The sequence below is a fragment of the Lithobates pipiens genome, unplaced genomic scaffold (genome assembly GCF_037356315.1).
Source record: "Lithobates pipiens isolate NorthernLeopardFrog02 unplaced genomic scaffold, aLitPip1_a1.2 Scaffold_30, whole genome shotgun sequence".
Taxonomy (NCBI): domain Eukaryota; kingdom Metazoa; phylum Chordata; class Amphibia; order Anura; family Ranidae; genus Lithobates; species Lithobates pipiens.
Window position 1 is genome coordinate 97351149 of NW_027507791.1, and position 14112 is coordinate 97365260.

The following is a 14112-nucleotide window of genomic DNA, read 5'->3' on the forward strand; positions in this document are numbered from 1 at the left end:
CGGGTGAGGCACATTAATGAGGAATCGATGATGGGAGCATTAATTAAAGGCTTCACTTTTGACTCTTTTAAAGGGTACATCTTGGCTAATCTGTTTGTAAGACTAGATCTTTTGTCAGACCTCTCCCACTCGTCTTTAATGAGATCCTCCAGCTCCACTATAAATGGGAAGGATAACGGATCTCTTTTTAGGTTTGGAAAATATTTCTGTATTTTCTGAGGTTCCGCCGCATCATCTTGCCAGCCGAATGCTTCTTTAACGCCCTTTGCAAAGGGTTCCACCAGGGAAAAATCAAAGCCCACTGACATCTCCTGACCCTCATCTTCAGAGGAAGATTGTGATGACTGAGTGAGATGGGGGTCTGCTGAAGATGTACTGGGAGCAGCTCTATCTAATGCTGGTGTTGCTGTTTCCAGTATGGACTCCCGCACTGATTCTCTTATGAGGTCTGTAGCAATTCTTGCGTCTGCGACAGGCAAGTTATCTGGCAGTGCCGGAGCGCCGCATACCCAGCAAGCGTTTGCTGCAGGTTGGGTGTGGCGGCTTTGACATTGTGAGGAAGGAGATCTCCTGCGACTTGATCGACTGTGGCGTGAGTAGCTATGTTGTGAGTGGCTGTGTCTTCAGTGCCATGAAGGAGATCTTGAGCGGCTCCTGCGGGACATCCTGCTAGACGTATGGATAGACCTTCTCCCATGGCTGGAACTTGCGCCTCTTGATCTAGACGGGCTACCAAAAAAATGCAGCATTTAACGTCTGGCACTCTTTTTTTTTCTCCCCTTCAATACTTGCCTTGCCCGGTAAAGCCTCTTACCTAACTTGCTGATGGTGGTCTGCGTGGGCAGTGGACTCCATAAAAAAAAAAAGGGGTGAAGGACAGTCTGAGATATAGAGAGAAATAATGTGTACATATATACATATATACATATATACACACACACACACACATATATACATACACACAATTCACTTATAAATATAAATATATATATTATTTATTAACAAAGTTTATCTGCAAGAAACAATATAATAACAATAATAATAATATATATAGGAGTCCCACAGGGACTTACCTGGAGACTGCAGAGTGATCTACATGCAGAGGCAGCAACCTTCCTTAAGTTTTGCAAATTGCACAGCAGAATCACAGAGAAAAACAGCTCTGTATTTGAAAATAGCGCCATTGTGGCGGCTAATTGACGCTCTGCGCATGCACAGAAGCATCCCGAGTGTTCCGGCGCCATTTTGGATAAGGGAACACACATTGAAAACATAGGGGGGAAAAAAAAAAACACTAGCACTGCACGTGCTCAGAGTGGCCGAACGGCGCCATCTAGGCTGGAATTACAGCATAGAGAAAACACCACTGAAGGAGAAACAAACGGCGGCCATGACAGGGGACTACAAGAGACAGCAATCCCAAAGGTAGAGAAAAAAAGGGAATATAAACCACCACTTACTATAGGAATAAAAGATGGATATTATTTAAATAAGAGGAATTAATAGGCAAAGGAAGAAGGGGAGTCCACTGCAAAGGTAAAAAAGCTTCTTTAAAGCTTTGGTAATGCCAGAAATCCAGTAGCCCCTTGAGACCACCAGAGCGGGGGTTCCCTCCATAGAAGCTCCTTTAGAGACTGTACAGGAGGGACTTCCAAACAGGAGAGGCTTGAACCTGCTGGGGCGAATGCGGTAGAGGCTTTTTCATCTGTAACAGGAAAACTCCATCCGTCCAACCTGTCAGGTGAGGATAAAAAAGAGAATGCAGCAGGGTGTCTCCCCTTCAAATTTATAGTTAATCCAATCCTGTCAGGTTGTGGGGACGGAGTCACAACCCAGTGTGTGCTGCCATGAAGGCGTCAGGAAAATGATTTAAACATTCAATGTGCCCTGCAGGCTATTGTCCTGTACACACGGTCGGACTTTCCGACGGAAAATGTGCGATCGAATCGTCTTGTCAGAAAATCTGATCATGTGTGGGCTCCATTGGACTTTTTCAGTCGAAATTTCCGACACACAAAGTTTGAGAGCAGGATCTAAAATTTTCTGACAACAAAATCCGATCGTGTGCAGACAATTCCGATGGACAAAGTGCCACACATGCTCAGAATAAATTACGAGATGAAAGCTTTTGGCTACTGGCCTGTTGATAGTCCCGTCGTACGTGTTATACGTCATCGGGTTCAGAACGATCGGATTTTCCGACAACTTTGTGCGACCGTGTGTATGCTAGACAAGCTAGACAAAATCCATCTGACGGATCTTGTCATCGGAAAGTCCGACCGTGTGTATGGGGCATAAGACTGCATAGTGCACAATAAACAAATAAACATCAGTGTGCAATATGCAAGCCAGATTCAGAAACCATGTTTGCATAGTTGCCAATATTCTCAAAAACATTTTAGGGAGACTTTTTTGTCTGTAGGCAGAGTATTATTTGAGTTAGGGGTGGGGCATTCATTTGTAGGTGTGGTGTAGTGGTAGTAAAAAAGGTGATTCATGGAAAATGGGCATGGTTTTAATTACATTAAATGATGGCATGGCTTACCCACTTAAGCCCCGGACCATTTTGCAGCTAAAGGACCAGGCCCCTTTTTGCGACTCGGCACTGCGTCGCTTTAACCACTTAAGCCCCGGACCGATTTGCAGCCAAAGGACCAGCCCCTTTTTGTGATTTGGCACTGCGTCGCTTTAACTGACAATTGTGCGGTCGTGCAACGTGGCTCCCAAACAAAATTGGCGTCCTTTTTTTCCCACAAATAGAGCTTTCTTTTGGTGATATTTGATCACCTCTGCGGTTCTTATTTTTTGCGCTATAAACAAAAATAGAGCGACAATTTTGAAAAAATATATATATTTTTTTTTACTTTTTGCTATAATAAATATCCCCAAAAAATATGTAAAAAACTTTTTTTTTTCCTCAGTTTAGGCTGATACATATTCTTCTACATATTTTTGGTAAAAAAATAAATAAATCGCAATTAGCGATTATTGATTGGTTTGCGCAAAAGTTGTAGCGTTTACAAAATAGGGGATAGTTTTATAGCATTTTTATTAATATTTTATTTTTTTACTAGTAATGGCGGCGAACAGCGATTTTTATTGTGACATTATGGCGGACACATCAGACATTTTTGACACATTTTTGGGACCATTGGCATTAATACAGCGAAAAATGCACTGATTACTGTAAAAATGTCACTGGCAGTGAAGGGGTTAACCACTAGGGGACAGTGTAGGGGTTAAGTGTGAGTGTGTGTTTTTTTTTTACTGTAGGTGGCGTGGCTTGGTGTGTGACATCACTGATCGTCTTTCCCTATGGCAGGGAACAGACGATCAGTGACAGGCTCACTAGGAAGCACGAGGAGAGGTTTGTTTACACTTACCTCTCCCTGTTCTTCAGCTCTTTGACCCGATCGCAGGACACCGGCAGTGATCGGGGGTCCGCAGGTCCCACGGCCACGGTCACGGAGCTCAGGACCGGGTTGCGAGTGCGCCGCCGGCGGCGCGCACGCGACCAACGTTTGGGCTCTTAAAGGGCAACCTGTACGTGCTTGTGCCCAGCCATGCCATTCTGCTGACGTATATCGGCATGAGCCAGTCCTTAAGTGGTTAAAGGGCGTGTGTTTAATTAGAATATGAGATGACTTACATAGTGGAGAATGTAGTAATATATAGGGAAATAAAAAAGAGAATAAGGGGTGGAGGGAGAAAGAAAGAGGAATAGAGAGAGAAAGAGAGGAAGAGGGGTGGAGGGGGGTGGAGAGAAAGAAAAAGAGAGAGATGGATAAACAGAGAGGGAGGGAGAAAGAAAGAAAGAAAGAAAGGGAGAAAGAGGGATGGAGGGAGAGAGAAAGAGGAATGGAGGGAGGCAGAGAGAAAGAAAGCGGGATGGAGAGAGAAAGAATGATGAAGGGAGGCAGAGAGCAAGAAAGAAATAAAGGGAGAAAGAGGGATGAAAAGAGAAAGAAAGAGGAATGGAGGGAGAGAGAAAGAGGGGCTGAGGGAGGCAGAGAGAAAGAAGGAGGGATGGAGAGAGAAAGAAGAAAAGAAAGAAAAATGGATACAGGGAGAGAGAAAGAAAGAAAGAGGGATGGAGGGACAGCAGGGCGGTGCGACTTCATTATAGGGGATCAGACACCCTGGCCCAGTCTGCCCCTGACTGGGACAAAATGTATTTTCTGGGATTTTGGCAGGCACACGGTCAGACTGGCACATGGTTAGATATCCGTGAATGTCCCCGCCAAATCACAGGTCATATCAGATAAAAGGAAATCTTTTGTATTGGGGTTTTTGTTACTGCCTGTGTCCCTTTCAGGGAGATTTCACTTTGGGGGTTATTTATTAAAGTAAAATCCACTTTGCTCTGCAAGTGCACTTGGAAGTGCAGTCACTGTAGATCCAAAGGGGGACATGCAAGGAAAATAAAAAAACAGCATTTTAGCTTGCACATGATTGGATGATAAAATCAGCAGAGCTTCCCCTCATTTCAGATCTACCCCTCAGATTAGAGTGACTGCGCTTCCAAGTGCACTTGCAGTGCAAAGTGGATTTGCCTTTCGTAAATAACCCCCTTTTTGTCCCTTCACAATGATAATTACCTTGGCAGACAGTAATACATATCTGGATTGAACTGAAACAGAATTCTGAACAACCCCTTTAAACAGGGTAGGTGCACAGCAAAACAGTTTTGCCTTAAAAGTCCAGTAATAAAGAGCAAGCACACCAGTTGAAGATCCAGATGGATGGTTTAGTAGTCCCATATTAGCAAAAAAGTTACACCTAGGAACTGTATACTTTCCATCTGGGTCTAAGCCTGATGCACTGGTTCTTTCTAATCATTAGCAGTACAAACTTGACATACTCTAGGTTCTAATCCTGCTCCAGGTTTTTGCTGAAGGTACACTTTAAAATCAGCATGTAATTTCCTTACACCATCATATCCATTACACAATTTCTGCAGAAATTTAAATAGCTACATGTTTGAATGTATATGTTCAAATTTTCCATTGAGCAGCAATTGTTCCTTCCATCAGTATGTTTCTTGGCAGATGATTTACTTTTTCACAATGTGGCTGTTTCTTTAAAGATAAAAGGTCTGACCTCTCACTTTTGTACTCTGCCGCTATTACTGAAAAATATTTTAATTATTTCTAATAACAATTCTAGGATGTGTCTAGGTCTCCATGTGCCTGTGATGTGTAGCATGGAAAGTGCGAGTTTCCACACTTCCAGCTTTCCTAGGTGTGACTCGTGATAAATGGGAAGGAAAAAATTCCACGCCATGTTCTCACAGTGACTAGCAGGCTTTATTGTTTCAGAACAGTTTAATCTTTACTGTAAATTCGGCTATACCAACTAATATATATAAACGAATATATATATTTTTGACTGAATGGCTATATCTTGGTGGTATTAAAACAATTGTAAGTAAATAATCAGTAAAATGCTAGATGCAGGACTTTTTTCAGCGGGAATGCAGAGAAACACAGTTCCGGCACCTTCTGCACTGAATGTATCTAATGGCAAGGGTAGTGGGGTGTGCTGAAGGGTCCAATGATGCCCTCTACTGGGGGATTTATTGTTGCTGGGGTGGTCTTTTGTTGCTAATGGGTCAACTGTTGCTGAGAGCGATCTACTTTTGAGGGAGGGGTCTATTGTTGCTGGCTGATGGAGGGTCTATTAATGATGGCTCTCAGGGCATCCATTGTTGCTGTAGGGGTGTGTGTCTCTTGTTGAGGGAGGGTCTATTGTTGCTGGGAAGGGGTCTAATTGCTAGTGGGTCAATAGTTTTTTTAGAGCAATCTACTGTTGAAGGAGGGGTCTATTGTTACTGGCTGCTGGAAGGTCTATTAATGCTGGCTGTCCGTGGATCTATTGTTTCTGAGGGAACTATTGTTGAGGAGGGGTCTATTGCTGCTGGGGGGTCTTATGTTGCTACTAGGTCAATTGTTACTGGGAGCGATCTACTGTTGAGGAGGGGTCAATTGTTACTGGGTGTTATCTACTGTTGAGGAGGGGGTCTATTGTTGCTGACTGCTGGAGGGTCTATTAATACTGTCTGCTGGGAGATCCATTGTTGCTGGTTTAGTCTGTTGTTTCTGGAGTGGGTCTGTTATTGTTGGGGGGTCTATTTTTTCTTTGGGAGGGTTATTGTTGCTGGCTGCATGGAATTCATTTTTCTACTTTTCTTACTATAATTACCAATTTCCATACAGATTACTTAGCGCCACAAAATTATACTTGGTTCTGTTTTCTCTAAAAGAGGTGATACTGGGAGGTGGGCATGGGGTGAAAACAAAGGACGATGCTTGGAGGTGGGCAGATGGTGGAGACAAGGGGTGACTTGGGAGAGGGGAGTTCCTGCACCTATTACCCCCCAAAAAAAGCCCTGGCTAGACAGGGCTATGTCAGGGACCAATGGGTAGTAAGTTCACTGAGCCATGCAATCAGTGGTCATCAGCACCGTGGTCAGGTGTATGGGGCCAGATCAGGGGTCTGCATTATTCAAGCATTAAATGGGTTGTAAAGGTAAATGTTTTTTCACCTTAATGCATTCTATGCATTAAGGGGAACAAACATCTGACAGTGCCTGCGCCCCGAGCCCCCCCCCCTCGTTTTACTTGCCTCACCCCTCGAAAATCCCGCGCTCGCCCTCGCCGTCCTTCTTCGCCACTCAGCCTGGCCGCTGATTGGCTGGAGTGGATGGATGGAAAGCAGCGCAGCCACTGGCGCCGGGGGGGCGGGGCCATGTGATACAGCGAGTGGCTATAGCCGCCGGCTGCATCACGGGAGCGTGCCCGCAGGTGCTTCTCACCATGCGAGGGAGCTCGCATGAACGTGAGAAGTACCTGCGGGAGGAAGCCGAGACAGCCGCCGAGGGATCCCAGAAGAGCAGGTTCGGGGCCACTCTGTGTAAAACGAGCTGCACAGTGGAGGTAAGTATAACATGTTTGTTATTTAAAAAAAAATATATACAACTTTACAATCCCTTTAAGCAATTGGTTGGTGGGTCTATAGGACTGTGATATTCTGCTGGGTCTCCTGATGTTTTCTGTTCACTGATGTTGCACCTTCTGTTTTTTTCTTGCTTGTCCACCCCTTGCTTGAATTTGGCTTGCCTTAACTTTACTGGGACTCCTGGCTTCCACTCTATCAATTTTGATGCTTGTTGCCTAATACCACCTGCAATGATCCCTGGCACTGTTCCTGTCTACTGTACTATCCCATCTATTCCACCACTTATTTCACCACTATTCCAACACTTACTTATCCCCTATTAGACTATGGGTACACGTATAGGCTCCGTAAACCACTGCATCTGTTCCTTTAAGCATTCAAACACCAGACCATGAGCGAATAACTTATCTGAAAGGAGACTTCTGAGACTATGTGCGCCCTAAGGTCTTATAAGTATACTCTGAACTCAAACAATGGATATACCCCTATAGTGACATGCACAGTTGGAATTGGCAGACACAAGTAGAGAGACCCCCAGCCAGGACCTGAAAAGTCATGGAGGAGCCTGATACCCCTTCCCAAATAAAGTGATTTAAAAAAATTAAGTCATTACTGCAGGATGGTGGAGGTGGGTTTTCCGTACTAAGGGGATGGGGAGTTGAAGAGCTTGTCCAGAGCTCCACTTTATTTGCCTTATTATGAAAATGGAACTCCCCTCTGAAGTCATTTTTACTTATATATAATGTAAGTCATACACATTTGGAATAAAAGGTCTATCACATTTTATCATTTTGACCCATCTCTGCCAAAAAATGATTGCTCCGTATAGCAAGGATATATGTGGTCATTTCATTTGATTTTCCATTGCCCAGTTTCTAAAAAATTAGTCTATGATTAGAATGATCATTTTGAGTATACTTACACATATTGCACAGTGATTTTTCTGTATGGCACAGAGGAGTTTAGTGTATGTTCATATTTGGGCACATATTATTATTTCACCAAGATTTTGGACTTTATATTTACACCAGATAGATTGATTGCACTTTTATATATCATTGTTTGTTTTTTGCATATTTACTATAGAATGATAGCGCTACACTGATTGATGAGTTCATTTAAGTAAGCATTAGGTATACATGTTACCTACTCCCTGTTTATTGTGTTTTTTAGTTGGGTTTGTTTTATTTTTTGTAAAACATGAATATCCTTTTTTTGTGCTTTGCAGGCACGTCATATATGCCCCAAATCAGCACAATATGTACGCTGCCTCCAGTTTCCCTGGCCTCGCTGCTGCTATGTTTGATATTGAAAATGATCCAGATCAGGAAAATCGCTGGCAACAGGTCAAAAAGGAAATTTCCATCATCGCCTTTACCATAGCTTCTGCTGCAAGCACCATGGAAGACCCTGGCAGCATAGGCGGAGGCCACATGAAGGACCGGAGTGTTTTCTGACAAGGAACTCGCATGATATAGACATTAGCCTGCAGTTTTAAAATGTTTCCAAATCTATATATAGAGAGAGTGTATTTTCTATTCCTAGTTTTACCACTTTCTCTGATAATGTCCATGCCTTATATACAGATAGACTTCGATTGTTTGGTATGAGTGATTAATCTGTCTGTTTTTATAGTTTATGAACCTGGTGCCCAAATTGCAGACTGAGGGTCTGATACTAGTTATCCCTTTTAAATGCTGTAAGTACAGAAAAATACCTAATGATCTGAAAGAAATCCAGAATGTTTTTAACTTCCTGTTTAAGATGACAACATTTATTGCATTTGTTGAACTGAAATACAAATGTGTTGTCAGATATGCCTGCTGGGTTGAAAACCCCCATCTATCACTCACGCATCTTTTCCCCCACTCCACATACTTTGATTTCTTTCCAAGTGAAACAATTCCGATTTTGTGATTACAAAGAGCATGCCTATGCACTGCATGTAGCTAAAACGGCCCATCTAGCGATTGTGCCTACATCACTAACAACTGGGCTTCCAGCAACTGTCCTTGCAAGAATTTTACAAGTTTGGCGATGAGGCCATAGATAGTAATAAAAGCTTTTCTTGTACCAGGAATGTAAGGCCCCTTTCAGACTGGGGTGGTGCGGGCGTCGGTGGTAAATCGGCGGTATTTTTAGCGCCGCTTTGCCGTCGTTTTAGTGGCGCTATTCGGATGCTAGCGGGGTGGTTTTAACCCCCGCTAGCCGGCGAAAAAGGGTTAAAACTGCCCGCAAAGCGCCGCTGCAGCGGCGCTTTGCCGGTGGTATAGGCTCGCTGCCCCATTGATTTCAATGGGTAGGAATGGTTTAGGAGCGGTGAATACACCGCTCCTTCAACACTCCAAAGATACTGCTAGCAGGACTTTTTTTTTACCATCCTGCTAGCGCACCGCTCCAATGTGAAAGCCCTCCAGCTTTCACACTGGAGTGAAAGCAGACGCGTTTTTCAGGCGCTATATTTAGTGCTGTAGCCCCTGAAAAACACCTCAGTGTGAAAGGGGGCCTTAGTGATGGAGAATTAATATTTGTGACGTGGCAAATTATGAAATCCGGAAATGAAGTGCACATTCTCTTCTTCTTTAATGGGATAATAATAAATCTGCTTTGCTAGTGATACTGATGGAGTTCTGCCAAACGTATTTCAAAAGGCTTTTATTTTCTAGTGATATCAATAATATTATAATGCTTGTTTTTTTGGGGGGCAAGTTACCACAACACCATTATCCCGTCGTTTTTAACATCAAAGATAAAACTGTGTCACTTGTTCATTTTACATTGTATTTTTTTTAATGTAACTGCCTACTCCCAAACTGTTATTTGAAGTAAAACACATAGCCAAGTATTATTCTCCACAATTTTTTATTGTGCATTAAAAACAACAATGTCAAGAGTTGGCGAAAGCAGGGGTCCATCATCCAGAGATAATTCCGAAAATCATCCGGATTATTCTCCTGGAGCTCCCGCAGCAAAGGCATATGACATAATTGGTCACGAATAATAAAGCAACCAATTTTTGGCCCAAGAAATCCTCCTCCTCCTGTTCCTGGACTGGACTTGGGTCAAAGCAATAACTCCAAGGCCAATGATAAATCACATGTTATCTCCTCCAAATCCGCAGCATGTCTAGTTGAGGAACGGCCCTTCAGAAACTAACTGAAAATCACGAACTGAAAGCGCTAAACGAAAAGCGCTAAACGAAAAGCACTAAACGAAAAGCGCAAAATGAAAAGCGCAAAATGAAAAGCGCAAAATGAAAAGTGCAAAATGAAAAGTGCAAATCAACATTCAACAAACTTCTACTAACACAAAATTAACAGAAGGATCCCAAAGGGTGGTGCCTGACAATTGAACTTCCTCTTTATTGGCTCGTAGTACATCTAGTATGTCACTACGTTCGTGTTTGTTGGCTGACAATTGTGTACCGTTTGTATGCAAAATCCAGGCACATGCCCTTTGCAAAAAAGTCTGACGCTTTGTCTGCGGATAATCCGATCGTGTGTACGAGGCTTTAGTCTCACAGGTTAAAAAATGTGTCTTATAATCCCCACAAACCCCACCTACCTCAACTGTTTACTTCTTAAAAGCGTTCCTAGTTCCCACAACTGAAATCTATTTTATTGTAAATTACCAGTCTTTAGATGTGGTGGCTGCATTTGCCGGGCTTTTTTTGTTTATATCGCAAAAAATAAAAACCGTGGAGGTAGTTATATGTATCACATATTTTTTGTTTTTTAAAAAGGTCAGTGGAAGAGATAAAGACAAAGCATTTCTGGCAAGTTCAATATGCACACTATATTGTCAAAGCATTGCAATGCCTGCTTTTACATGCACATAAACTTTTTTTTTTTTTTTTTTTTTTATGATTTTTATTTTGTTTTATACAATACATATTATAACAAGCCACACAACGTGGGCTGCAACAGGCCACAAACTTGCCGGTGTTCCGCCGAGAACTGTCCCCCCCATCGGATAGTGTCTGAAAGTTTCCGTAGATGAACGGTGCTTGCGCACTTAATAGTACCTTCTGCCCTGAGTCCAGGTTGAAGCCCCACCATGCAAGTGGACATACAGTATGCACTTAGTAACAGGGCCCCTTGCATGCTCGCTTCGCTCGGTAAGCTTCGGGCACTAACTCTATGTCCACTTGGATGGTGGGGCTTGAACCTGGACTCATCTTCATCTTAGGAGACATTCGGCGTCTCCTTGTCCTCCGTACTGCGCAAACGCAGTACAGGGCGGACACTATCCGACGGGGGACAGTATTCGACAAGACACTGGTACACTACAGAAAAACAATACAACATGAACGTTATCACAGAAACTTGTGATACATCCCCCTCTAACTTTGCCCAGACAGGTACACAAACATTCCTACCTCCAGCCGGAGGCAGTTTACCATGACACAAGGATACAATTCTGCGGCCGATTTTATTGATGAATATACATAAAAAACACACTTACAATAACAAAGCTTCATACGATTGTTAAAATGAACAGTGGCCGCAGGTGACATCACTTGATCTCCGTCTGAACGACCACAGGTGACGTCATCATTAAAACATTTTTCTATGGAGAGGACTATGGCTTGTCTTTCTATCCACATGGTTTTAGGAAATGTGACTACTGCCATACAACTATCCAATGTGGTTACTCCACGAACTTGTCAGTTGATTTGACTCTGAGTGGGAGAAAGCTGTATCTTTGACTGTGAACCAGTCAGATATTATCTGTGAGGAGGAATACAACAGAGTTGATAAGCATTCGCTGATACTAAGTGCATGTGATCCTCTGTAATTTAAAAGGTCCACACGATGAGGTGAGCAGCCAATTCTACTATTGGTGGCGGTCCCCCCGGCACCAAGTCACTATATGCATGATCTGACTGTATACCACTGAAGATTTCTCACGTGGATTTTTTGATATATAAGCTATTTTGGACTTTTAATTAATTTTAATATTTTAGAAATTATTTTAGTTAGAGCACTGCACCATCTGTTTGATATATCGTATTTTGGGATTTAGTGATTGACCCTTGGTGTTCAGCAGCTTTCCATAAAGGGGTTGTACTGCGCTGATTTTTTCTGTTTTTACACTCAAGATGGTGGTGGCCTCAGGTGGATAGAGAGGGCCACGAGCCCTGCAGCCACACAGCCAGGCAGCCGAGCTTCAAAAAGGCTGTGGCTGAGGCAGATGATGCCCAGGGACAGGCAGGATAGTTTTGGAGACTCACCAGGTAGCTCTGTGGGCAGGATGGCAGTGGATAACCCCCTCTGTTCTGTAGGCTTCAAGGTGGCATTGGCCTCGGTGGATGGAGAAGGCCGCGGGCCGTGCAGCTACACAGCCCGGCGGCCGGGCTTCAAAATTCAGACTGGGGCTGAGGCAGATGGTGCCAAGGGACAGGCAGGATAGTTTTTGAGGCTCACCAGGTAGCTCTGTGGGCAGGATGGCAGTGGATAACTCTCTACATTCTGTAGGCCTCAAGATAGTGGCAGCCTCGGTGGCCGGGCTTCAAAATGCAGGCTGGGGCTGAGGCAGATAATGCCCAGGGACAGGCAGGATAGTTTTAGAGGCTCACTGGGTAGCTCTGTGGGTAGGATGACAGTGGATAACGCCCTCCATTCTGTAGGCCTCAAGATGGAGATGCAGCCTCGTGGATGGAGAAGGCCATGCAGCTACACAGCCCGACAGCCAGGCTTCAAAATGCAGGCTGGGGCTCAGGCAGATGATGCCCAGGGACAGGCAGGATAGTTTTTGAGGCTCACTGGGTAGCGCTGCGGGCAGGATGGTAATGGATGACTTAAGGATGAGCAGAGCTCTGTGCCTGTACGTCTTCCTCGGCTTATATCTGGACATGCCCCCCCACGCACATTCAACATTGAGTTGACCCACCCCTTGCAGCTATAACAGCTTCAATTCTTCTGGGAAGGCTGTCTACAAGGTTTAGGAGTTTGTCTATGAGAATGTTTGACCATTCTTCCAGCAGCGAATATGTGAGGTCAGGCAATGATGTAGACGTGAAGGCTTGGCTTGCAGTCTCCGCTCTAATTCAACCCAAAGGTGTTCTTTTGGGTTGAGGTTAGAACTCTGTGCAGGCCAGTCAAGTTCCTCCACCCCAAACTTGCTCATCCATTTCTTTTTGGACCTTTCTTTGTGCACCAATATCACCATTCAACAACATCAGTGCCTGACCTCACAAATGCGCTCCTGGAAGAATGGTCAAATATTCCCATAGACACACTACTAAATCTTGTGGACAGCCTTCCCAGAAGAGCTGAAGCTGTTATAGCTGCAAAGGGTGGGCCAACCCAATAGTGAACCCTATGAACAAAGACTGGAATGCCATTAAAGTTCATGTGCGTGTAAAGGCAGGTGTCCCAATACTTTTGACAATATATAATAAAAGTGTATTTTCTGTATTTGCTGCAAATACTTAGCCTGAAAAAATAAATGAAACCCCCACATATATGGACTGATAAGGTTTTTAGTTTAGATACACTTTAAAGAAATTCCATTGTTGTGTTGCCAGTATTTGCTCCTTGCACACTATGTTTTAAAATAAAATACGTTGTAAAAGTATATTATTCCAGATGTCATATTTACAAAAAGTGATAAGCATTGATGGACACATATAGACTCAGATTGGCTGACACTGAAATAAATAGACACTCCTGGACATCAAGTAAAATTGGACTTTCACTGGCCACGTTGGTAATGTCCGCCACAGGTAAATGGGCACATGAGGTTTTACTGGAGTATCTGAGACCTACTGCGCAATACTTACTTGGAACTTCCAGAGCTCTACGCACTCGCCTAATTAATTAGATCTTTACATTGTAACATATCCACAACATTCTGGGCATATATAAAAAGATACAAATAGCGCCCAGAATGTTATACACTGTTGCCCTTTCTCCCCCATATCTTTTAAAGCTAGCCATACGTTACAATCTCATTGTATATGGTAACAAAGTCAGGACTTTATAATTATAGCTATTAAATAAATAAACTACTAAAGACACCTTGACTTAGATTAAATAAGGCCACAGTTTTATTTATAGGCTTAATAACAACTTATATATTTTAATAATATATACCATATATAAATAATTGAATTTATTCATAAATATGAATAAAAATAATAAATTTAAAATA

At 43.1% G+C, this 14112-nt stretch overlaps 1 protein-coding gene across 2 annotated transcripts in view; it reads left to right on the forward strand.

Annotated features, from left to right (window-relative positions):
- Positions 1-13536, forward strand: part of LOC143943111 (putative N-acetylated-alpha-linked acidic dipeptidase) — a 232883-nt gene extending 219347 nt beyond the window's left edge. For both annotated transcript variants that reach the window (XM_077464673.1, XM_077464672.1), the window contains one exon: positions 8186-13536. In XM_077464673.1, coding sequence (XP_077320799.1) covers positions 8186-8414 — 229 coding nt within the window. In that variant the 3' untranslated portion in view covers positions 8415-13536. The remainder of the gene's footprint in view (positions 1-8185) is intronic.
- Positions 13537-14112: the final 576 nt, after the last annotated feature.